The sequence below is a fragment of the Diospyros lotus genome, chromosome 14, assembly GCF_014633365.1.
Source record: "Diospyros lotus cultivar Yz01 chromosome 14, ASM1463336v1, whole genome shotgun sequence".
NCBI classification, from domain to species: domain Eukaryota; kingdom Viridiplantae; phylum Streptophyta; class Magnoliopsida; order Ericales; family Ebenaceae; genus Diospyros; species Diospyros lotus.
The window spans coordinates 24867114-24890870 of NC_068351.1; the positions used below are offsets into that span (position 1 = coordinate 24867114).

General features: G+C 38.1%; 1 protein-coding gene across 1 annotated transcript; it reads left to right on the forward strand.

Moving 5' to 3' along the window:
- The first annotated feature begins 286 nt into the window (after positions 1–286).
- On the forward strand, positions 287–910 carry LOC127790958 (agamous-like MADS-box protein AGL62). Its single transcript, XM_052320694.1, has one exon. It carries the CDS (start codon positions 287–289, stop codon positions 908–910), a length of 624 nt encoding a protein of 207 aa, XP_052176654.1.
- Positions 911–23757: the final 22847 nt, after the last annotated feature.

The window sequence follows — 23757 nt, forward strand, 5'->3', positions numbered from 1 at the left end:
AAGTCATATATGGCAATAAGAGTGGCCGCTTCTCTCTAATATTTGATGTCTTGACCATATATGGTAACAATGTCGTCATTTTTATTCAAAATATTCGATTTAAAGAGAAAGCCATATGTCGTAATATTATGATAATTATAATATGTAATGCAAAGCTAGACTTTCTCTATATAAATAGGGCCCGCACTACAATGCAAAGCCATCACTCCCAGCATTTGCTTGCTTCCTTGAAGCTTTTTCTCCCTAGCTATTTCCTTTGTTGTCTTTTCTTTCTCATAAATCATACATGGAGAACAAGCAAATTGGAGGCCAAAAAAGAAATGGCACTTCCAAAAAGCGCGAAAGGGAGAAAGATTGTCTCTCTACATTCTTGAAATATCGAGATGACCTCTACAAGGAAGCCAGTGAGCTCTGCACGCTTTGCGGCGTTGAGCTTGCCCTCATCATCTCTTCCCCTTCTGGTGAGCTCTACGCTTTTGGTCACCCCAACTTTGAGATGGTCGTTGATCGATTCCTAGACTCTGACACCAAACGACCCATTGGTGGGACTGGCGATCCAGTTGAAGATGCTCGTCTCAAGGCGAGCATTGAGGCACTCAACAAACAATTGATGCAGCTTCAAGTTCAAAAGGAGATCGAGAGGGAAAGGGCAAAGGTTTTGGCCAAACTTGCTGCAATACGTCGTACAAAGCTTCTGACAAACACAAACATTGACGAACTTAGCCCCGAAGATACTCAGAAGCTGAAGGCCTGGCTCCTGGAACTGAAAGAGAAGATTCGTGAGCACCGCGAGAAGTTGGTCGCCAGCGCTCCCCCTACTGCTGTGGCTAGCAATGATGCTAGTTCTGGGTCTTCTTCTGGCTATGCTGGAGCTGGTTCTTTGGGCTATGGCCTAGGAGGCATGCCCTAGGAAGTGATGTTTTAGGGCGATCAATTAATAAGAGATTAATGTGTTTTTACAGTGTGAGTGCGGGTGCTGTAGTTCCATTGATCTAATAAAGAATAAATTTAAAATAATGAATCTTATGTATATATATATATAAATATGGAAATATATATATATACACATACTTGATTTGATTGTTGTAATGGAATAATGAATGCTATGCTTATTCCTTCTATTTGTTAGAAAAAAAAGTTTATACACTAATATTTGTAATTAAAAATATATGTGACATTTTAGTATAACGAGTATGTTATGTTGTTTACGTCAGACAACATAACGTTTGTCCGATGCGGGCAAAATGAGAGGGGAGCGTGACCCCAACCCTCTCTCCCCTCTTGCATTCCAGTGTCAGACAAACTTGACGTCTGATGCAAATAAAAGAATAAATCTGTTTGATATAATTAAGCTGGATCTTCTTTGATTAAAAAAAATTAGGGCAATTCAATCTGAAACTTGATGCTAAGAATAATGTTACAGAGATGTTCTACCATATAAAATAACCTAGTCTTCATTGATTTAGTCCTAGCCATCCCAAAGACATAAATCAAGGCATGCATTAACTAGAAGTAATGCATTCATTAGGAACTCCAAAAGGCATTTAGAAATTAAGAAGTTTTCCTAAAAGACATAAGATAAGAAGTTCAAAGGATTTGTGTTTAAAAATTAAGACATTCATAATGAAAATACATATATACAGGCACGATGAAAAATTGGGCATCTAGATATGAGGTTGAGAAGTACTCAATTCCAATCGATTAGTGCATAACTAGGAGGGAACGATATCAAAATCCAAGCTAAGTTGAATCTTGGAGCTAGAGTTGTTAGATCCATTGCACTGCACTGTGGGAGGCTTTGACCATCTTCAAGAAGCGTCATATCATACCTCTTATTAATTATAAATTTAATAGTTGTTTAAATGGGCTGGTAACTATATATATATATATATATATTCTGGGTTAAAACATGGAGAAGCTGTAACATGTATTTTGTACATGTAATCCCAAGAACAATTTATGATTTGCAGCTATCCAATGGGATGTTTTGAGTACACGGATTTACTAGCTAGGACATATATATTGCACTATATATGTTTCATAGTAATTAAGCTTTACACAATACCTCTGCAAATGTTTCATAGGGTCTTATATATGGACTGAGCAACAAAGAATGCCTCAAGATGTTCAGGAACTGCTTCAAATATTTAGCTAGGTTGTTCCCTATTGTAGAATCAAAGATGGGGGAGGGGGGGGGGGGGGGGGGGGGTGTTAATGATAGATCTTGGGAAACCCTTCAAGTGCCAGCCAAAAATGGGGGTTAAACTCTTAACTGTTGGGGGCTTGTTTTTGAGGTGCAACGAGCTGTGTAGAGCATGAGGGGGGTATGATTTGAGCTTCAAGTAGTGGAGGATTAAACTACTACATGGATAGAGATTCAAATTGCCATTAATTAATTATTTATTTTTGACTAGATTTTATGGAGGTCTTTTTTTCTTAGGAATAATAAAATAATAGGGGTGTTTTGTGCGAGTGCGATTTTGTTCACCCCCTTTAACAGGGGTGAACATCACCCTCACAGCTTTTGTGAGGGTGAAGAGCAACGGAACGGCACTCTATTTTGGGTGGCGTGCCATTCCGTTGCTCTTCACCATCACTGAAGCTGCGAGGGTGATGTTCACCCCGTTAAAGGGGGTGAACAAAATTGCACTCGTTTTGTGCATATTTTGTGAAACTACAGTGATGCCCATTGCAACATGTAACAACACTACCTCAATGGTTTCTTTTATTGACATGTGTGAATTTAATTCAATAGAAAAATGTGCAAATACAATTATATTAATCCAAATATTCTAAAACTACATGTTTGCTTTTTCTTTTTATTTCCCTAAAACTAGGGGCACATTTGTCATTTTTACCCACTTGTCTAATTAAACAGAAGGTACTCTCTCTTGTTTCTAAATTTACAATTAATTCGCAAACCTTAAGGATTGTCTTTGTAAATTAGTCAATAATTAATGTTACCTAAATTCGAAACAATTTTAATACTAGAATATTATAAAGATAAGGCCTTTTTCCTTAAATATATTTAATATATAGATAAAGTCATATATGATAATAATAATAATAATAATGGTCTCTTCCCTTGTATATTTAATAAAGCCTATTCCTTCAAAATTTTCCCCATTTAGAATGAATGTGTTGTTATGGTCCCGAAACCTAATGGAAAATGATTTGTCTGTGTGGATTTCACCAATCTCAATAAGGCATGCCCTAAAGACTCGTACCTGCTTCCACGGATCGACCGCCTTGTGGACGAAATGTCTGGATACCAGTTTTTGAGCTTTTTGGATGCTTTCTCAGGGTACCACCAAATAATGATATACCCTCCAGACCAGGAAAAGACATCATTCATCACTGAAAAAGGGACATACTGCTACCAAGTCATGCCTTTTGGACTCAAGAACGCTGGAGCCACTTATCAATGCATGGTGAATAAAGTCTTTAAAAAACTGCTGGGCGACACAATGGAAGCATATGTTGACGACATGATCGTGAAAAGTCGAGAGAATGAGTCCCATGTAGAAAAGCTAGCGCGGGTGTTTGGAGTCTTTAGACAGTACAAGATGTGATTAAATCCAGAGAATTGTGCCTTTGGAGTGTAGTCTGGAAAATTCTTGGGATACATGATCACTCAAGCACCCGAGCAAAGAAAATTTTGGTTGCTAGGGCTCTTGCTCCCAAGTGTTCTCCACATATTCCACTGTGAGTTTCTGCCAAGGCATATTCGGCCTCTTGAGGGCCTAAACATTTGAGAAGAGGTGTAGTGTAAGCTCGCTTATATAATATCCCGTCTATGATGGTAAATCTTAAAGCCCGCATCTTAAGTTTTTTTTGTTTCTTGTGGATCATCTGGTAATTCATTGCTAGTGAGATAACGATAGAAGGGCGATCTCCAATCCACTTTTGCCTCAACGCATGATACCTCTTTTTCTCCGATGCTTGGTTAATGCAACATCTCCACAAATACTGCTCTTCCTGTTGTTTCTCTTGTGGATGCTAGTTTAGACAAAGCATCAGCGTGTCCATTAAGCGATCTGTTTATTTGTGTTAATTGGAAACTCTGAAATGTCTATGCTAGGTCTTTTACTTTGTGCAAGTATTGGGCCATTATTTGCTCTCTGGTTTCATAATGTCCCTGAAACTGCTGCACAATCAACTGAGAATCACTATGAGCAACCAATCGTGCTACTTCTAATTTTCTTGTTATCCTCATTCCAGCGATTAATGCTTCATATTCAGCTACGTTGTTGGTACTTGGAAAAGCAAATCGCAGAGAATACTCTAATGTTTCTCCCTCAGGGGATACGAGTACTATCCCAGCGCCACTTCCCTGTGAACCAGATGCTCCATCAACAAACAACAACCATTCTGCCTGCTTATTTTCAGTTACCTTACCGGAGTGTGTGCATTCCACAATAAAGTCAGCCAGCGCCTGTCCTTTTATAGCTTGTCGAGGTTGATACTGGATATCATATTCACTTAACTCAATGGACCATTTGGTAAGGCGACCGGAACATTCGGGCTTTTGCAAAATACTTCGTAAGGGCTGATCTGTAAGTACGACGATCGAATGAGCCTGAAAGTATGGCCTCAACTTTCTGGATGCATTTAACAGTGCTAATGTCATTTTTTCTGCCATGTGATAACGTGTCTCGGGGCCTTGTAATACCTTACTGACATAATATATTGGTCGATCTACCTGTCCCTCTTTCCTGATTAATACAGCACTTATGGCTTCATCGCTTATCCCCAAGTATAAGTACAACGTCTCTCTAGTTTCTAGTCGTGTTAATAGGGAAACTTCTTTCAAATACTCCTTTAATGCTTCGAATGACTTTTGGCATTGTTCTGTCCACTCAAACTTTTTTCCTGCTCTTAATGTTCGCAAGAATGGTAGCTCTCTTTCAGCTAACTTGGAGAGAAAACGTCCGAGAGCTGTCATTCGCCCTGTCAATCGCTGAACTTCCTTAGTTGATGCTGGTGGTTCCATATCCAATATTGCTTGAATTTTCTCAGGGTGATCATGTATCCCAAGAATTTTCCAGACTGCACTCCAAAAGCACACTTCACTGGATTTAACCGCATCTTGTACTGTCTAAAGACTCCAAACACTCGCGCTAGCTTTTCTACATGGGACTCATTCTCTCGACTTTTCACGATCATGTCGTCAACATATGCTTCCATTGTGTTGCCCAGCAGTTTTTTAAAGACTTTATTCACCATGCGTTGATAAGTGGCTCTAGTGTTCTTGAGTCCAAAAGGCATGACTTGGTAACAGTATGTCCCTTTTTCAGTGATGAATGATGTCTTCTCCTGGTCTGAAGGGTACATCATTATTTGGTGGTACCCTAAGAAAGCATCCAAAAAGCTCAGAAATTGGTATCCAGACGTTTCGTCCACAAGGCGGTCAATCCGTGGAAGCGGGTATGAGTCTTTGGGGCATGCCTTATTGAGATTGGTGAAATCCACACAGACACGCCATTTTCCATTAGGTTTTAGGACCATAACAACATTGGCCAACCACTCTGGATATAATACTTCTTGAATGAAGCCTGCCTTTAGCAATTTGTCAACTTCATCTTCTAATGCGTGTAGCCTATCAGGGGTAATGTTTCGCTTCTTTTATCGGACCGGCTTGAACTGGGGATCCACATTCAAGTGGTGGCATATTGCTTCTAGACTGATTCCTGGCATATCTTTTGGTTTCCAAGCAAATACGTTTGAATTTTCTCGCAGGCATCTCGCAATTTCTTCTTTCATATGTTCCGGAAGCTGGGACCCCACATATGCTACTTTCTCATAATCTAATTCACTCAGATGTACTGCTTCCAATCCTTCAACAGGTTGAGGTTTACATGTGGCTCCTTCCTCCAAGGATTTATGTATGGCTTTCTCGGCTATGGATAAGGTTTCTTCAACTCTTTTCCTTTTTGTAGATGATACATAACAAGTTCGTGCTTTTTTCTGATCCCCTTGAACCTGTCCCACTCCAGCGGGTGTGGGGAATTTCATCAGTAGATAGCATGAGGATACTAAGACCCTTAGATCATTGAGTAATGGGCGTCCCAAGATCATATTGTATGCCACCGAGGAAGTTTTAATCACCATAAAATTCGTTTGTCGAGTTACGAGTTGGGGGTCCACACCTAATTTCATAGGTAGCTGAATAGATCCTGCAACTGGAATCGCTTCTCCAATGAAGCTATATAGAGGTGAGGATACTTTCTTCAATCGTTCATGAGATAAATGCATTTGTTCAAAACAGTTCCAGTAGATCAGGTTGACAGAACTGCCACTATCTACCAAAATTCTACTGATGGGGTGCTTGGCCATGACTGTTGAGATAACCATGGGATCATCATGTGGGAGTATTGTATCACCTCGATCGGTTAGGGCGAAGGTGATTAGCTCTTCATCATCTCTTACCTCCATTACTGAGTTAACTTGGTAGGCTTAATGGGCATATGCCTTTCGGGAGGCTGATGTGTCCCCACCTAGGGTTTCCCCACCTGAAATAACATGAATGGCCTGTTGAGTCGGCTCATTGTCTACATGAGTATCTTGTCGACAATCTCTTCCTCTCTCTTGTTGCCTCGGGTTTGGCTTTTCATGCCCATCACGTTTATCTCCCGTTTGCCAGGGTTCCTTGTTTTCTTCTTCCTCGTTTCTCACATATCTTTGCAAGTGCCCCTCACGAATGAGCATCTCAATCTAGTTCTTCAATTCTCTGTAGTGATCAGTGGAATGTCCCTGAGTTCGATGATATCTGCAATACTCTTCTTGATTTTTTCCCATAGGTCGGTCAACTCTGCAGGGTAGTTTAAGGAGTCCTTCTCCCTCTACTGCAGCTAGTATAGTTGACCAAGGCTGTAAAAGCTGAGTATAATGATTAAAGTGAGGTTTAGGTACATCCGGTCTTCTAATCCTTTCCTGTCGTCGAATAGGCTCTTCTTCCCATTCGCGCTCTTTTCTCTTCCTTTCTTTGTCTTCATTCCCCGCCACATTCCTCATAATTTCAGTGTGGAGGATATACCGGTTTGCTTTGACAAATAAATTGGCCAGGGATGTTGGAGGGTCTAAAGAAAGTGATTCTTGGAGAGAGGCGAGACGGGTCCCTTGGAGCATAGCAAACACTGCCACTTGAGCCGGCAAGTCCGGGACTTCAAGAGTGGTATTGCGAAATCTATCCACATATTGACGTAAGGATTCCTTATTCCCTTGTCGTATGCTGAGAAAATATGTGGCATCCTTTTTTCTTCGACTGTTAATCACAAAAGCCTTGATGAATTCTGTCCCAAGCTGCCCAAATGATGAAATGAGGCTTCTGGAAGGCTATTTAACCATGTTCGAGCATGTCCTGATAGTGTTAAGGAAAATGCTTGGCACATTATGTCGTCATCCCATCCATGCAATATCATCAGTGACTCATAATTCTGAACATGATCATATGGGTCGTCTTTTCCTGAGTAGAGGGTGATTTGTGGCATTTTGAATATTCGAGGCAGCGGTCTCTCCAATATATCTGCAGCAAAAGGACATTTTCTACGTTGGTGCTCTTCTATTGCAGGGATTAAGTTTTTCCGCTCAAGCACCTCTTCTACTACTCTTTTCATGTCATCACGTATGGTAGTTGTTGTCTGATTGTCATGTCTTGTTGGTGTATTGGCCACTGTTTCATCATACCTCTGCCTTTGAGGGCTTCTGGTTCTGTTTTCCATTCTTGGGTTTCCATTTCTTCGGGGCACGAAATGAGGGTTCCTTCTTGGTGGTGGCGATGTGGGCCTATCCTCCCGTCGAGGCGTAGATCGAGAATGAGAATCAGGAGTAGCTTTTTAGTAGGAATCAGCTCCCACCTCGGGCTAAGGCATAAAATTTTGCAGAGTATCAGGCAACGTCCCTCCAGGCATCATACTTTGGAGTACTCCAGCCATGTCTCGAAGTGCTTACATGACTTCCACGTGTTGTTGTCTCAATGCTTCATACTCTTCCCACGAGACCGTACGTGGTGGCTGTCGTGAGTTCCCTGCTTGATCAGTAGGGAGTGATCCTAAGCTGATGTTAGGTAGAGGTGGGATTGGTTGATTCCCCATTTGCCGGTTTGGAGAAACGGAGCGATCACCCCCTTGTGTTTAAGCATTATGAGGGGGAGGAGGAGCTCCTTGTTGTTGAGAGTTTCGTGGTGGCGGGCATGTTTCAATGCCTTGAGAAAAAGTTCGTCAGTGTCCACGGTGCCATTCTTAAGTTGACTTTTCGTCTTGCGCTTCCCACAGACGGCGCCAATACAAAGCATATCTTTTGGTTTCAATACAAAGCATTTAATGTGGAAAAATAATGCAATAATGGAGAAATGAAAGCAATGGCGAAAGATATTCTACCCCTAGGAGTATTCTCCTCCTGAGGATTGAAAGAAGGATGGGAAGATGATTCAGGCATTTCCATCTCCTCTTCCCCGACTCCTTCCATTTCTTGATTGGATAGTGAAGAAGACTGAGGAGGAACAGTTGGCTTCACAACCCCCCAACCCGCGATTTTGAAATTTTCCAAAGTCAAGAGGCTCATCAACTCGACAGGACTTGGCGCCGTTAACATTCCTACTAAACGACGATATACGCCCCGAACTTCCTTGCATGGGGGAAATCCTTGGCTGGCATCCTGATAGTTCCAGTATAGAGGAGCATCCCAACTAGGCGGAGGTTCTATCACCACCCATCGCTCTTCAAACCGATTGATCTTGTTAGGAAGAGCGCTGAACAACTCGAAACCCGACACCTTCTGGAGTGTATAAAGGGCACAGTCTTTGCTAGCTCTTCGTAATCGGTAGAAGCAACTGAAAAGCATCAAGGAAGGGACTACATCCCTCTGATGGCAAAGCACGGAGAAACCAACCATTTGGGCCCAACCATTAGGGTGAAGTTGAGCGGGAACGATCTTGTAGTGGCGCAGCCACGCCATAGCAAATGGCGGAAGAGGAAAATGGAGTCCCACCTCAAAGAAAGCAAAGTGAACGCCAAGGGAGCCTTCATCTACCTGGGAAAGGTTCGGCTCATCGAGATGAAGGTACCTCACCATAAATCCAAAAGGAGTGGCATCATAAACCTACTCAAAAGCCCCATATCGAAGCCGAGAGCTTGAAGTGGCAGGAATGTGTGCGGGGCCAAGGGGTGATGCCGGTCTTCTCCTTGACATATTAGAAAGGTTCAAAGCCGTTACCTTGTTACGTTAGGAGAGACGGAGGATCATAGCAAGCAAAATACCTGCACGAAAAAATAAAGAATATCAGTACAAGGCAAAGAATGAGCAACCAAATGGTGAGTCAAGCGATTGAAGGCATTTAAAGGCACCGGGAGACCAGGACCACTCGGTCATGACCGAGTGGGGGCCACTCGGTCATAATCGAGTGGCCTCGGCCAAAAGCAAGGCCACTCGGTCATGACCAAGTAGCCCCCATTCGCATGTCATGGCCACTCGGTCATAACCGAGTGGCCCAGTGAGCACTCGCCCAAAGGTGAAAATGAAGACGTGGCCCGCAAAATGCGCTGAGACTTGAGAGAATTTGAGTTTTGAAGACACCATGGCTGATCCTTGTGAAAATTAAATGAAGACTTGAAGCCCTATTTATAGGGGGCTTAAAAGGCAAAAAAGCCGAAAGCTGTCAGACGAATACCGAAAATAAAGAGCAAATACGCAAAAATGATCTTCCGAAAGATAAGAAAAATGCTTCAGAAGATGCGCCAACATTTCCCGGTATGTTATGCTCTTTTACCCGACTTCACGACTAAAAAAGCAGGGAGCAATTGATATACCCGAGAAGGCGAAGCAGATATATGATCAAATGTGGGGCCCAATTTCGATGAGTTAAAGCGAAGATGGGCGATCGGAGAAGACCCGCCCGGTTGAGCCGAGTGGGTGCCTACTCGGTTGGACTGAGTGGACAGCCCCACTCGGCATAGCCGAGTGGGGATCCACTCGGTTATGTTGAGTGGAGGGCCACTCAGTCATGCCAAGTGGCCCTTCCTCCTTAAACTCGGCCATGCCGAGTGCCCCTTCGGATTAGCGATCCAGCCGAGTCCCCCCCGTCTCGCCAGCCAAATGGGCCCTGAAATTCCCGGAATGGGCCACGAGAATCTCGCCGAAAATACAGTGAGGCCTCTCTCTCTCCTCCACTATAAATATGAGACCCCGCCTTCATCTCAAGGTACGCAATTTTGAGTAATTGAAGTACACTTTTCTTATTTTCTCTCGAGATCTGACTCAAGCATCGGAGGGTTTGCGCGGGGAGCCCTACCCGCGTCCTAACGGTGCTCTCGTTTTGTAGGCCACTCGTCATCAAGGCCACTCGTCACTAAGGCCACTCGATTACCAAGGCCACTCGTCCCCAAGGCCACTTGGTCACCAAGGCCACTCGTCACCTTCAGGTCACTCATCATCAAGGCCACTCATCATCAAGGCCACTCATCACCTTCAGGTCACTCATCACCAAGGCCACTCGTCACTAAGGCCACTCGTCACCAAGGCCACTCAGTCATTTTAGGTCACCAGATCATTTTAGGCCATCAGATCATCAGCCCACTAGATCATCAGCTCTATCAGATTATCAGATTTGAACCTTTACCAGATCCAATTGCTTGTCAAGATTCTCATCAGCAAAGACACGACTCCCAAGATTCTTACATCTATCTGCAATTAAAAATAGATTATTGTATTTTGACAACAACAGAATGAATTTTAATTATAAAAACATTTGTAATTCATTTAACTTGCATGTTTGGAATGAAAAAAACTTTGGAATTCAAATATAGAAATTCAGCTGGATTTTGAAAATGAATTCCACAACTTGATAATATTTGTTTGTGGAAAAAAATAACCCTCCCCCTCTTTTTTCTCTGTCTCTTCTTACCATCGATCTTCATCGTTGTTGTGGACTCTCACCATTCCGATGTCATTAATTAGTAGGATTGTAAGCCAAAAATCCTTTTAGCTAGAATTGTATTCTCACCTTATTTTATTTACATTTAATTTTATTCAAATTATTCAATATAATATACTTAGTTAATTATTAATTTTAGAATTAATTTTGAAATTTATCAATTCTAGAATTAAGAATTAATTTTAGAAACGGGATCATAACTATCAATTGCCACCTAATTAATAAATCTTTATTTAAAATATTTTATTTTTTTATTTGCATGTGAGACAACACTTTTAGTATTATATAAGCAAACGCCATTGGTGTTATGCAATACTGTCAATAAAGTGTTTCTTTAAATATATTTTATGTATCTTGTTTAAAAAATAAAAATTAAATATATTAATAAAATTTGAAGTCATAATCTTTAAACTGTAATTTATTTCTTAAATAATTTTACCACAACACCAAAAATTCTTTATGTTAAATTTTATCTAAAAAATTAAGAAGTGAATTCTAACTATCAAATGTAACTTAATAAGCTTTTATTTTAATTTTTTTTTATTTTTTATATATGCCTCACAGACCATCCCTAATTTTTTTATATGGCAACATAATTGGAATAATATTATATAATAGGAAAAGAATTGCTTACAATCCATAGAATAAGAAATGTTTTTAACCTTGACAGCTTGAAATTTTAAAATGTAGGACATATAAGATAAAAAGAAAATAAAATATACCTAGAATTTATAATGGTTCAACTTTAGTCTACTGTACTTCCTTCAAATATCCCCTTGAAGGTTTCTTTAAACAAACAAAGAGAGGGCTCACTATGCATATAACACCCCTTCTCCCAGCCTACCATAATTCCCGAGCAACCTAGAAAAGAGAGCATTGTGAATCAAGAAGCGTAATTTCTTAATTTTGCCAGAGGGAGGTCGAAATGACATTTTTTCAGAATCTTTAGAGATGCAATGGAAAGTATAGAACTTGTAGGTCGCAATAGTACTATTGGAAGCTCAGGGGCTTCAAGGAAATGACCAAAAGTGCAAAAAGGAAAGAAGCTGGGGTCAAGTGCAATTTTGTAAAATTGCACAAAGAGCAATCTGCCATGGCCGACCAAGCTTCCTCCACCACCTCCCATCATTGAATTCAGTTGCGAAAGAATCGAGGAAAGTAGTCTAGGATGCTCCTGGGTCGAGCCTAGGCCAGCAATCAGCCTTGGCTTGGTCGAAAACGGCTAAACTTTCGGCCGAAAGAAACCAGATTTTTACCCACTGTAAATTGATTTTTGAGGCAACTTTTGATGGGTTTTGGGCTCATTAAGGGAAAAGGGAGACATTAAAGGCCTTGGATTGCTCGAGATCTGTCGTTTTGGGGTTCGAATTTGGCTATAAATAGAGGATACGGTGGCCGAGGATTTTTTAAGATTTAAGTTTCAAATTGACCTCATTTTTGAACAAATTGAGACACCAAACCATAGGGATTTTGTTTCCCATGAGGTGGGGACAATTTCTGAAAATTTCGAGAAATTTTGGAGTTCATTTGAGTGGTGATCTGTGCTTCGTCGGAAAAATCGAATTTTGTCGGACTCGAACTGATTTTTGCTTGGAGGAAGGTCTTCCGAGTGTTGTTTCAAGCTCAAATTTGGGTAGGGTGATCGAATCAAGGTGGAATATCTTCTAGTATATTAATTTTGATTTTTTGGTGTGCCGGCGCCAGAGAAGATGATCGGAGGTAATTTTTATTATTTTTAAATATTAAAAATAAAATAAAATAGAGTAAAAATAGAAATAAGAGGGGTAAAATTATGGAAAAATTTCCATAAATATAGGAAAAATGAATAGTTTATGTTTATAAATTTATATTTGGTAAATTTCATGAGGAATTAATTATTTTGAATTTTTTAAAAAAAACTTAATTAGAAAAAAAAGGAAGAGATTTTGGAAAATTCCCAGAAAATTTATGGAGATTAGAACTGTTATTTTAGGAATTTTCATGAATAAAATTCAATAAATTACTTGATTAGTTATTTATTTTAAATTTTGGAAGAAATTATGACTATGAAAAATAGAGAAAAAATAAGAAAAAGTCTTGAAAAATTAGATTATTGATTTTTCCTTGGCAATGATTGGCCATGAAGTGATTTGGCCAAGGATCTTGATGATTTGAATTATTTTCGAGGTTGACACACAAATCGAGGCGGTGCACATTTTTTGAGGTATTCTGAACTTCATGCTAAGGGTGAGTAATTTTATCCTAAACCTAGTTTTGTGAGTGTTTTTGTCCCTATAACCCATATATGATATGATTACCTTTCTATGCATGATATTTTACGTATGTTATGATCATTTTTGTCTTATTTGTTCATATATTGTTGCATGAGAAGTCGTGATGTATGCATGACAGGATATTATTGTCATATTGAAACTCGTGCATGGGATTGAGATGTCACCGTAAGAGTGGTAATTCACCAAGGGCAATTGATGGAATAATGTTAGGCTTATACTGCAGAGATTCGGGATTCTGCCTAGGGTTCCGTGCCGGGCTGGGCCTGAGAAGTTACACTAGGGCAAGTGTTTCTTCATGTATTTGCAACATGCATTCACGTATCATGTTTTTAAACCCTCACTAGAAGATTCATCTTCTAATTGGGTTATACCCCTAGAACATTCAAACGTTCAAGTTAGGACTTGCAGATATGGCAAGGAGATGATTGAGACGTAACGGCATGTGATGATGTGGTCGATGTGTTTGGCGAGTTGTCCCTAGATTTGCTTCCTCATGAGGATTCAGGATATATTATTATATTGATGATCATGTATTATTATTATGGTTTAATGTATTTTTGAGGTATCTTTAGATTGTATCATTTGAGGTACTTAGTTGTTATCTCTTGATGACGAGTCTATGTAATTAAGTATTTAAAGATGTAATAGTACGGATTCTTATTTTATGATTAAAGTGGATTACAATTCTATACCATATCAAGTTTCGATTTTAGCTTCTACATTTATGATGATTACCTGTCTTAACTTATTGATTATTACTTTAGTATGCTGAGAAGGTAGATCGGGATTGTCGGGAAATGATTTATATTGAGTTTATGTTAAAAAAAAAATATTCCCGAAATTCCATGTGTCCTTATGTCCTTGTGCTTGCGTTCTTTATTCGTTTATCTTTTTCAGCATCTCCATTTCCCTTATTTGTTTGATGTATTTAACTTGCCATTGAAAAGAAATTCATAGTTTTCAATTATGTTCTCCATTATTAAGAAGCAATTGTCTTTACGGTTAATACCTTATCGTGCCATTTCAAGGTCTTGAGGTTTAATGAAGTCGTGGTCTTCATAGACAACATCTCTTCTTATTGAAAGAATTTTTAAAGTAAGTAAGAATTTTGTTTATACCAATTCACCCCCCTCTTGGTGTGTGTCATAGCATCTCAAAACTATCAATTGGTATCAAAGCCAAGTTCCCATTCCTTTAATAGGTCTAACAACCTAGGGACAAGATCCATCTATGGCTCATTTTGCTAGTTCATCCCATTCTGAGGGTCATAGCACTGCTCGTCCACTTTTCTTTTATGGTACTAACTATAATTATTGAAAAGCAAGAATGTAAATTTATCTTATGTAGGATTCCACTCTCATGCAAGCCATTAAGAAGGATATTACATTGGCTGATATGGAGAAAATTGAAACTTGGACGGTAGAAGAAATGAGAGACATGGAGATCAATGCAAAAGTAATGAATGCATTGATATGTGCCCTAAGTACAAAAGAATTCAAACGTATCTCTACTTGCAAGACCGCCAAAGAAATGTGGGACGAACTAGAGGTAACACATGAAGGTACAAAATAGGTAAAAGAAACAAAAATCAGTTTACTTGTTCATGATTATGAATTATTATCCATGAAAGAAGATGAGTCTATAAACGATATGTTTACTAGATTTAATGATATAGTTTCAGGTTTAGAATCTCTAGGAAAAACATATCCAAATGCATAAAAAGTTAGAAAAGTTTTAAGGAGTCTTCCTAGAAATTGGGATCCAAAAGTCACCTCCATAACGAAAGCTAAAGACTTAGATACTCTTACTTTTGATACTTTGTTAGGATCACTAATGAATCATGAAATTTTGATGAAAAGAAATGATGTAGATGAATCAAAGAAAAATAAGAATATAGCTTTTAAGATAGAAACCGACAACCAAGATTCACAAGATAGTGAGGTCGAACACTTTGCAATGTTTACTAGGAGATTTAATAGATTTATGAAAAATCATAAATTCAATCAAAGAAGACGCTTTAAGAAAGATAATGAACAAAAAGAAGAAGGTATTAAAGAAATTAGATGTTATGAATGCAAGAAAATAGGTCATGTAAGATCCAAATATTCTTCCTTGAAGAAAAAGGAATGGAAAGGAAAGAAGAAAGCCTTAGCTGCATGGAGTGAGAATGACTTCTCCTCGGGGGATGAAGATCAAGACAAGGAAGTAGCAAATCTTTGTCTCATGGCCAAAATTGAAGAGGTAAGTCCTTCAAAATCCTTGGAATTTACTGTTGAAGAATTACAAGATGCGTTAAATGAAATTATGAATGAATTTGAAGAAGTTAGTTTCAAATATAATGTTCTCGTAAAAAAATCAAAATCATTAGATAGTGAAGTAAGAATATTACAAGAAGAAAAATACTCTTGGGTGAATGAGAAAATGAACCTAGTAAGTAAAAATGAAATTCTTACCAAACAAAATCTTGCCTTAAGGAATCCTTAGAAAAACTTGTTGAAGGGAAAAAAAAAAAAAAAACTTGAAATGATCCTAGGAGCTCAAAGAAGCTTTGGAGATAAAGAAGGATTAGGTTTTGATCCATGTCTAGATAATCAAAACAGAAACGTTTTTGTAAAAGCCTCATAACAAAAACCAAAAGATCATTTTCGTAAACCATACTTTTCAAAGAACAGGATCACGTGTTATTATTGTGGTAGGCATAATCACTCTATCAACAAATGCATCATAAGAAACAACCCACATAGATATAAGCAAATTTGGGTATGAAAAAGGGAGTTATATGCTAACATGAATGAACCCAAAAGAGGTTGGGTACCAAAGAAAGCAACTTGATTACTTGTGTGACGGGTTGCTCTTGCTACAAATGCTGTGAGAAGCAAGTGGTTTCTTGATAGTGGTTGTTCAAAAAACATGACTGGAGATGAATGACTCTTCAACAACATCACATACAAACAAGAAGGTAACGTTGTCTATGGTGACAATAAACAGAAGGGAAAACCTCTATGAGAACCTACCCACAACAACCTAACTTCATTCCATAATAAATAGAAGAGAGAACCAAGCCCTTCAAAGCTCACAAGAATAGACTGCTCAAAATTTAGCCAAATGGGTTTAATTCTATACCAAAATGAATCATATTGAGTCTAGTTTATAACACTTCAAATGGATCTTAATTCCATTACTAGCATAAAAAGTTATGGCCTGAAGTGTACAACATGCACAAAATCTGAAGTTCACGGTCTTGTAGCGGAATGCATTACGTGGTAGGACCGCGGGAAGAGTGGCTCACTGGGGCTCACGAGTCTGCCATGATAAGCATGTCGCGGCAAGACCGCAGTTTGACGCGAACCTCGTCATTCTTGCAAAATGCATCACATTTCTTGCCCAAACCAATAAATACATCCTTCCTTGAGGATTATAGGGTGAAACACACCCTATTTGAAGCTCTAATGGAATTTAACAAGATCAAACAAGGAAAAAGAGGTATTTACAAACTATTCTACATAGATACAAGCAAACCCTCACTTTGCAAAACAAAGAGATTTTCTTATGGAGCATCCTCAAGATTCTTACATGCATGAGCTTAGAAGTGAAATAGATTATTGGAGTTTGCAATTAGAAGAAACGAAGGGAGAGAACTTGAATCCAACACAAAAGGAAAGGAAGAAAAACAAGAAGAAGCTTGCCTTTGCTTCAATTGGTGTTTTAAGTGGAGAAGAAGAAGATCCACAAGCTAAGCCACCAATACCAAACAAAAACCCTCTAATTTCATCCACCAAATCTTTTCCTGGAGCTTAAATTCAAAGAAGATGGAACTTAAAGAAGGCAAGAAGAAGATAAGAACAAGAGCATAGAGGATTAGGAACAAGCTTGCTTATATACCCCTCATTTCTCCCTATTTTTCCCTTGCCCTTGCTCTTACACCATTTCACAACTTTGCCATTTCCTTTTTCTTTCCATTTGAACAAATTATATATATATTTTCACCAAACTAAAATAAATATCAATAATGGCATAGACCTAATAACGGTTCATTACAAAAATATTCCTCTTCTTCTTCTAACAAAATGGTGTTAGAGCATTAACTCACTCTCGTTGTCCAAGGAAAAGTATCAATATTTGCATAGATGTGGAAAACAATTTGTGTGTTCTCCAGATTTGTTGAAAGATAACATGTTGAGATGAGCAAGCATGAAGTCTTCAGGTTGAGTAAATAAAGAAGAGAATCCAATAAGATGTATCAGTTTTGAGATACTCCACAAAAATGAGAAGATAAGAGATCTTACGTAGAAACAACTAATTATTTAAAAATTAAAAGTGTCCATTGTTGTTGTAATACCATTTAAAAACTACTCGGAGAAATTAATGTTACCCCTATTAAAGTCTGTTATAAAAAACTTAAAATGTAGAAGACTTGCAAACAAGAAGGTAAAAATAGAGTAATAAGTGGCTACAAACAAAGAGTCGACAATAGATTAAGACCCAGCAAAGTCATAACTATGACTGATGCCACCTAAGCAAAGTACAAAACCCAGAGTTAGAGGCCAAGACACTCAGGCATGGGGTGCTTTGAAAAGTGCATGCATAGCTCAATAAAAAAGAATTAGTCTAATAAGAAGTGATGAAATACGTTTAAATATGTCTATTAGTATTTTGAAATATTTATCGCGGACTATTAGAGAAAATTTATATATATTAACAGACCTAGTAGGATAAATCGCATTGTGGTATATGAAAGGAAGTGCATGACATAAAATTTTTGTATAACCGCTATAACCCATATTTGTTGATTTATCATATTAAGGTAATTATGTTGAACATTATAGAAGAGATTTATTTCTTTATGCGCGCTTAATGTATGAGCTATTAAATATTACGATTATCTGATTAACAGGCCAAGTGGGAAAATGTAAGAAAATATTCTACATTTGTGGCATGAATAATTGCTTGATTAATGATGATTGTAACTGATAATTTAATTGCTTGATTAATGATTGTAACTGATAATTCTCTTAATTGTGCAATTATTATTGCAATTATTATTTAAGTCAGTTTTAATTTAATAGCAAATGAATCTCATCTGTTCACCCGGTTACTTGATGGACGTACCAGATTAAAAGCAGAATATATAAATTGGTCCTCTCCCTGCCCATTAGGGTGATGTATTATCTTTAACCATTAAAAGGCTGTTGTAACGTGAAAAGGGAGAAAGGGGAGAAACTGATTGATAATCAAAAATAACAAAATTTTGTCATAATTTTTATTGAGCCATAATCAATTTAATGAGCTAAAATGCAAAAAATACTTGTTTGCAGGATTCAATGGGAGATATGGATCAATAATAAAAAATAATTCATTTGGGGCGTGATCGAGCATAATCAAATGAAGATGAGTGACCCAAGAAGAAAAGAAAAAGAAGCAGCCAAGGCAAGTCATTCGAATGAGAAGACCATTCGAATGAGGATAGAGCAATTTGGATGAAAAGCAGTGATCACTACAAAAAAAATGGCATTTAGCAGCGATTTTTTTTGCATTTATCGGCGGTTTTTAACCTCCACCACTAAGTCATATTTTTTGCGGCGGTTTACAAAATATTTAGCGGCGGTTTCAAAACTACCGCAAAAAATTCCAAGATATTAAATTTTAGCGGCGGTTTTAAAACCGTGGCAAAAATTCGGCCAAGCCTCACACTCACGACTTTTAGAAATTCAATTTTTTTTAATTTGAATTTTTTTTGAATATTTTTGAATTTTTGCGGCGATTTTAAAACTGCCACAAATGTTAAAATATTTTTATTTTTAATTATTTAATTATTTTCTAAATTTAACGACAATTTCTTAAAAACTACTGCAAAATTTAATTTTAATTTTTAATTACTAAATTAGTTTTTGAATTTAGCGGCAGTTTTTTAAAAATCGTCGCAAAATTAATTTTTTTAATAAATTTTGCGGCGATTTTGGGAAACCACCACAAAATGTTAAAAAAAACGCCACAAAATACCGTGTTTTGTGGCGGTTTTTAAAATCATCGCAAAAAATTAATTTTTTTTTAATGTGAAGTCAAAGTCATTCGAATAAGCCAAGTCCATTTCGATAAAAAATGCCCCATTCGAATGTTGCCAAGATCATTCGAATGCATTGAAGGAATCAGAGAGTAAAATCAGAAATTCATTCGAATATGGTCACTGTTGCATTCGAATGACGAAGGAAATCAACGTGCAAATGAGCAGTAAAAATGAAATACATTCGAATGAGCCTTGCACTCATTCGAATGATGCAAGCAACCGAAGGAAATCAAGCCGGTCATTCGAATGCCTCATCCCACTCATTCAAATGATACCCCAAAACAACCCGTCAATGAGCAAATAAACGCAGTGGCACAAGAGGTAAATTCAATGAACTTTTTGAGCAGCTTTTCACCAAGTAGTCCCCCTCCTCCATGTGCAACAAGTTTAAAAAGGGATAATCCTCCTCGAAATCAAGATAGTAGGGACAACAACAGAAATCTCTTTTTGTGCTTAGAATCATATAGGAATCAGTAGAGTAGTCTTTATATTCTGCCTGTTTGTCTGTACTCTTTTTAACTCTTCAGTTCTCGTTCTTTGTTTAGTTCTTTTAGTTTATTGCAAGTTCAATTTCAGTTGTAGCTTTGTTCAGTATTCAATACAACAGTAGTTCATCTTACAGTTATTGTTATCGTTTGTTTTCATTTTGTTCGTTACTTATCTATTGAGTTTAATTTACGTTATTTATTTTCCATGAAGATGAGTGGCTAACTCAAAACTTGGGGCAAGGTAAGGCAAGGATAGTGTCCAATGCCTCTAATTACCCAAGGTGGCCAAACTTCATATGTTCAATAGCAGAAACTAAGAGAGCTTGAGAGTTGTTCTTCATTTGAAAACTTCAGGCTTGGATTGGTTCGTATGCCTAACCTAGAGTCTCCATGCCATGTATGGGGGTTACTTAACCTGGAAACGTTCTCATACCCAAGCCCGAACAACCATCTTTGTCAAACGTTATTTACACACTGATTTATGATAGCTGCTTAACGTAAAGTCCTCCATGCCATGTATAGGGATTGCTAACACCAAAGTTATCATCATCTTGGTAGTATATTTAATGGTTAAACCTCAAGCAATCTGAAAATTCTATTATACTTAAGTAAGCTATATGGGAATCAGTTGAGCTTGGCACTTGAATTGTCTTGACCCAAGATTTCTCCATATCTAGACAACAGATAATCATTATCAATATAAACAATTCTCATATTCTTTAAGCTGATTGATTTGGTGTGATTACCTCCTTCCATGAGTAATCTCCCTGTGAATTGACCCAGTCTTACTCGAAAAATATAAATTTCTGCTACCATTACACTCGTGCATTGGCGAGTCTAAATGCCTCACTCTTTTTTTGATAATTCGAGTTGCTAAATGATCTTCGTTATAACTAGAAAAGGAATAAAAAGTGTACAATGCAGGGTGAGAGATACAGTAAATTTTGGCACCGTTATCGGGGAGGTTAAGGTAAGAAAGTAATCATTCCCATTTCATTCTGCTCATTTTATTATTTTCTTTCAGTTTTAGTTTATTTTCAGTTTGGTGTTGTGCATGAGACTTAGATCTGGTAGAGTAGTGGAATAAGAATTGCATTCAGAAGATACTCTATCTAATTTTGAGCTTTCACTACTACATTCACTCATGTCTTAACACAATAACATGTCTGCACATGGTAGTGACCATGGTGACCCTGATCCCATTGATCAGGAATTGATCAGACCTCTTAGGGATTATCTCCATCCTCTCAGGAAGACAACTCCCTCATGCATTATTCTTCCCATCAATCATCATAGGTTCAATTTCAAGCCTGGCACCATCCAACTGTTGCCAACTTTCCATGACATGGATTCTGAAAACCCTTACACCCATATGAAAGAGTTTGAGGAAGTGTGTAGCACTTGTATGGATCACACAGTGAATGACGATGTCATAAGGTTGAAGCTCTTTCCATTTTCACTCAAGGATAAGGCTAAAATGTGGTTGAGCACTCTTCCAACTAGGTCCATAGGAACCTGGAGGGAAATGCAAACAACCTTTTTAAAAAAATACTTCCCATCCAATAAAACTGCCACTCTCCAAAGGCAGATTATGAACTTTGTGTGCAAACCCAATGAGAACTTTGCTTAAACCTGGGAAAGGTTTAAGGACCTTCTCCATGCTTGCCCACACCATGCTTTTAAACAATGGAGAGTAGTCAGTTTATTTCATGATGCTCTTAGTCCTCACTTGAAAATGCTAGTGTCCACTATGTGTGATGGTGAGTTTTATGAGAAGACTCTGGATGAGGCATTCCAGTTCTCTGATACCTTAGCAAAAAACACTAGAAACTGGGAGAAGGAGCAAAACCAATTAGACAAATACAAAGGAGATTGAATCTCAACATGAAAGAAATTTTTAGAAAAAAAGTGCTTAAGTTGTTGGATATTGTAATAATTTACCCTATCTCTGATTCTAAGTAGGTAAGTCCAACTCAAGTAATGCCAAAAAGGTCTGGAGTCACTGTAGTCCAAAATGAAAAAAAATGAGTTCATTCCAACCCATACCCAAATTAGGTGGCGCATGTGCATAGATTATAAGAAACTCAATTCCATGACTAGGAAAGATCATTTTTCTCTACCTTTCTTGGACCAAGTTCTGGAGAGAATAGTAGGACAAACTTACTATTGCTTCTTAAATGGGTACTCAGGGTACAACCAGATAGAAATTGCTCTAGAAGACTAGGAGAAGACTACTTTCACATGTCCATTTGGGACATTTGCTTACAGGCACATGCTATTTGGGTTATGCAATGCTCTAGCCAACTTTCAAAGGTGTATGATGAGCATTTTTAGTGAAATAGTTGAGCAGATTGTTAAAGTATTCATGGATGACTTCTTTGTTTATGGAAGCAACTTTGAGGCATGTTTAGAGAATTTGAAAAAGGTTTTAGCACGATGTGAGGAAACAAATCTGAAACTCAATTGGGAAAAGTGTCACTTCATGGTGAAACAAGGCATTGTCTTAGGGCACATCGTTTCATCTAAGGGAATGGAGGTAGACAAGTCAAAAATTCAAGCCATTCAAAAACTCCCCACCCCTAGGAATGTGAAAGACATCAGAAATTTTTTAGGACATGCAGGATTTTATAGGATATTCATTGCTTCATTTAGCACCATAACAAGGCCCTTGTGCCATTTATTGTCTCAAGATGTTCCGTTTGAATGGACTCCTACTTGTCAAAATGCTTTTGATAAACTGGAAGATGCACTCATCTCAGTATCCATCATCCAACCACCAGACTGGACATTACCCTTTGAGTTGATGAGTGATGCATGTGATTTTGCAATAGGGGCAATTTTGGGGCAAAAAAAGGATAGAAAACCTCATGTCATTTCCTACGCCAACCGAACACTCAATGAGACCCAAAAGAATTCCACAACAACTGAAAAAGAATTGTTGGCTGTTGTGTTTGCCCTAGAAAAGTTTAGATCATACGGATCACATGTCATAGTGTACACTAATCATGTTGCATTGAAATACCTCTTTTCAAAACAAGATGCTAAGCCACGTCTCATTAGGCGGATTTTACTGCTTCAAGAATTTCACTTAGAAATCAGGGACAAAAAAGGTGTAGAAAATGTTGTAGCTGATCACTTGTCCAGAATTCCAGGTCAAGATCTCAACCAATCAGAATTACCAACGCATGACAATTTCCCAAATGAGCAACTCTTTCATCCAAACTCTGTTTCTAATCAACTCTCTATTCCTTGGTATGCTGATATTGCAAATTACCTAGTTGTAGGGTTGATTCCAAACCATTGGACCAGATTAGACAAACAAAAGTTTTTTAGAAAAGTAAAGACTTACTTTTGGGATGAGCCATATCTGTTCAAATACTATGCTAACCAAATCCTTAGGAGATGCATTCCAGAGCATGAACAGTACAGTGTGATCAACTTTTGTCACACTTTTGCTTGTGGAGGCCATTTCTCCACAAGAAAAACCATTACAAAAATTTTTCAAAGTGAATTTTATTAGTCGACATTGTTTAAGGATGTGAACCAATTTTGTTCTTCATGTGACCATTGTCAAAGATTAGGAAGTCTGACCAAAAGAAACATGATGCCTCTACAACCCATCCATGTCCTAGAAATCTTTTATTGTTGGGGAATAGATTTTATGGGTCCATTTTTCAATTCTTTTGGATATGAGTACATTTTGCTTACTGTAGACTATGTATCTAAATAGGTTGAAGCCATACCTCCCAGAAACAATGACCATAGGACAGTGTTGAAATTTCTGAAAGAGAACATCTTTAGTCGATTTGGGATGCCACGTGCCATCATCAACGATGGAGGATCACACTTCTGTAATAAGCCAGTGGCATAGCTCATGAGAAAATATGGGGTAGTACACAGTCTCCACACCTTATCACCCCCAGACCAATGGCTAAGCCGAGCTAGTCAATAGGGAAATAAAAAGAATTTTGGAAAAGACTGTCAATTCTAACTGAAAAGATT

Excerpts from the sequence above, each read along its gene's own strand:
- LOC127790958 (XM_052320694.1), top strand. The coding sequence starts at position 287 with ATGGAGAACAAGCAAATTGGAGGCCAAAAAAGAAATGGCACTTCCAAA.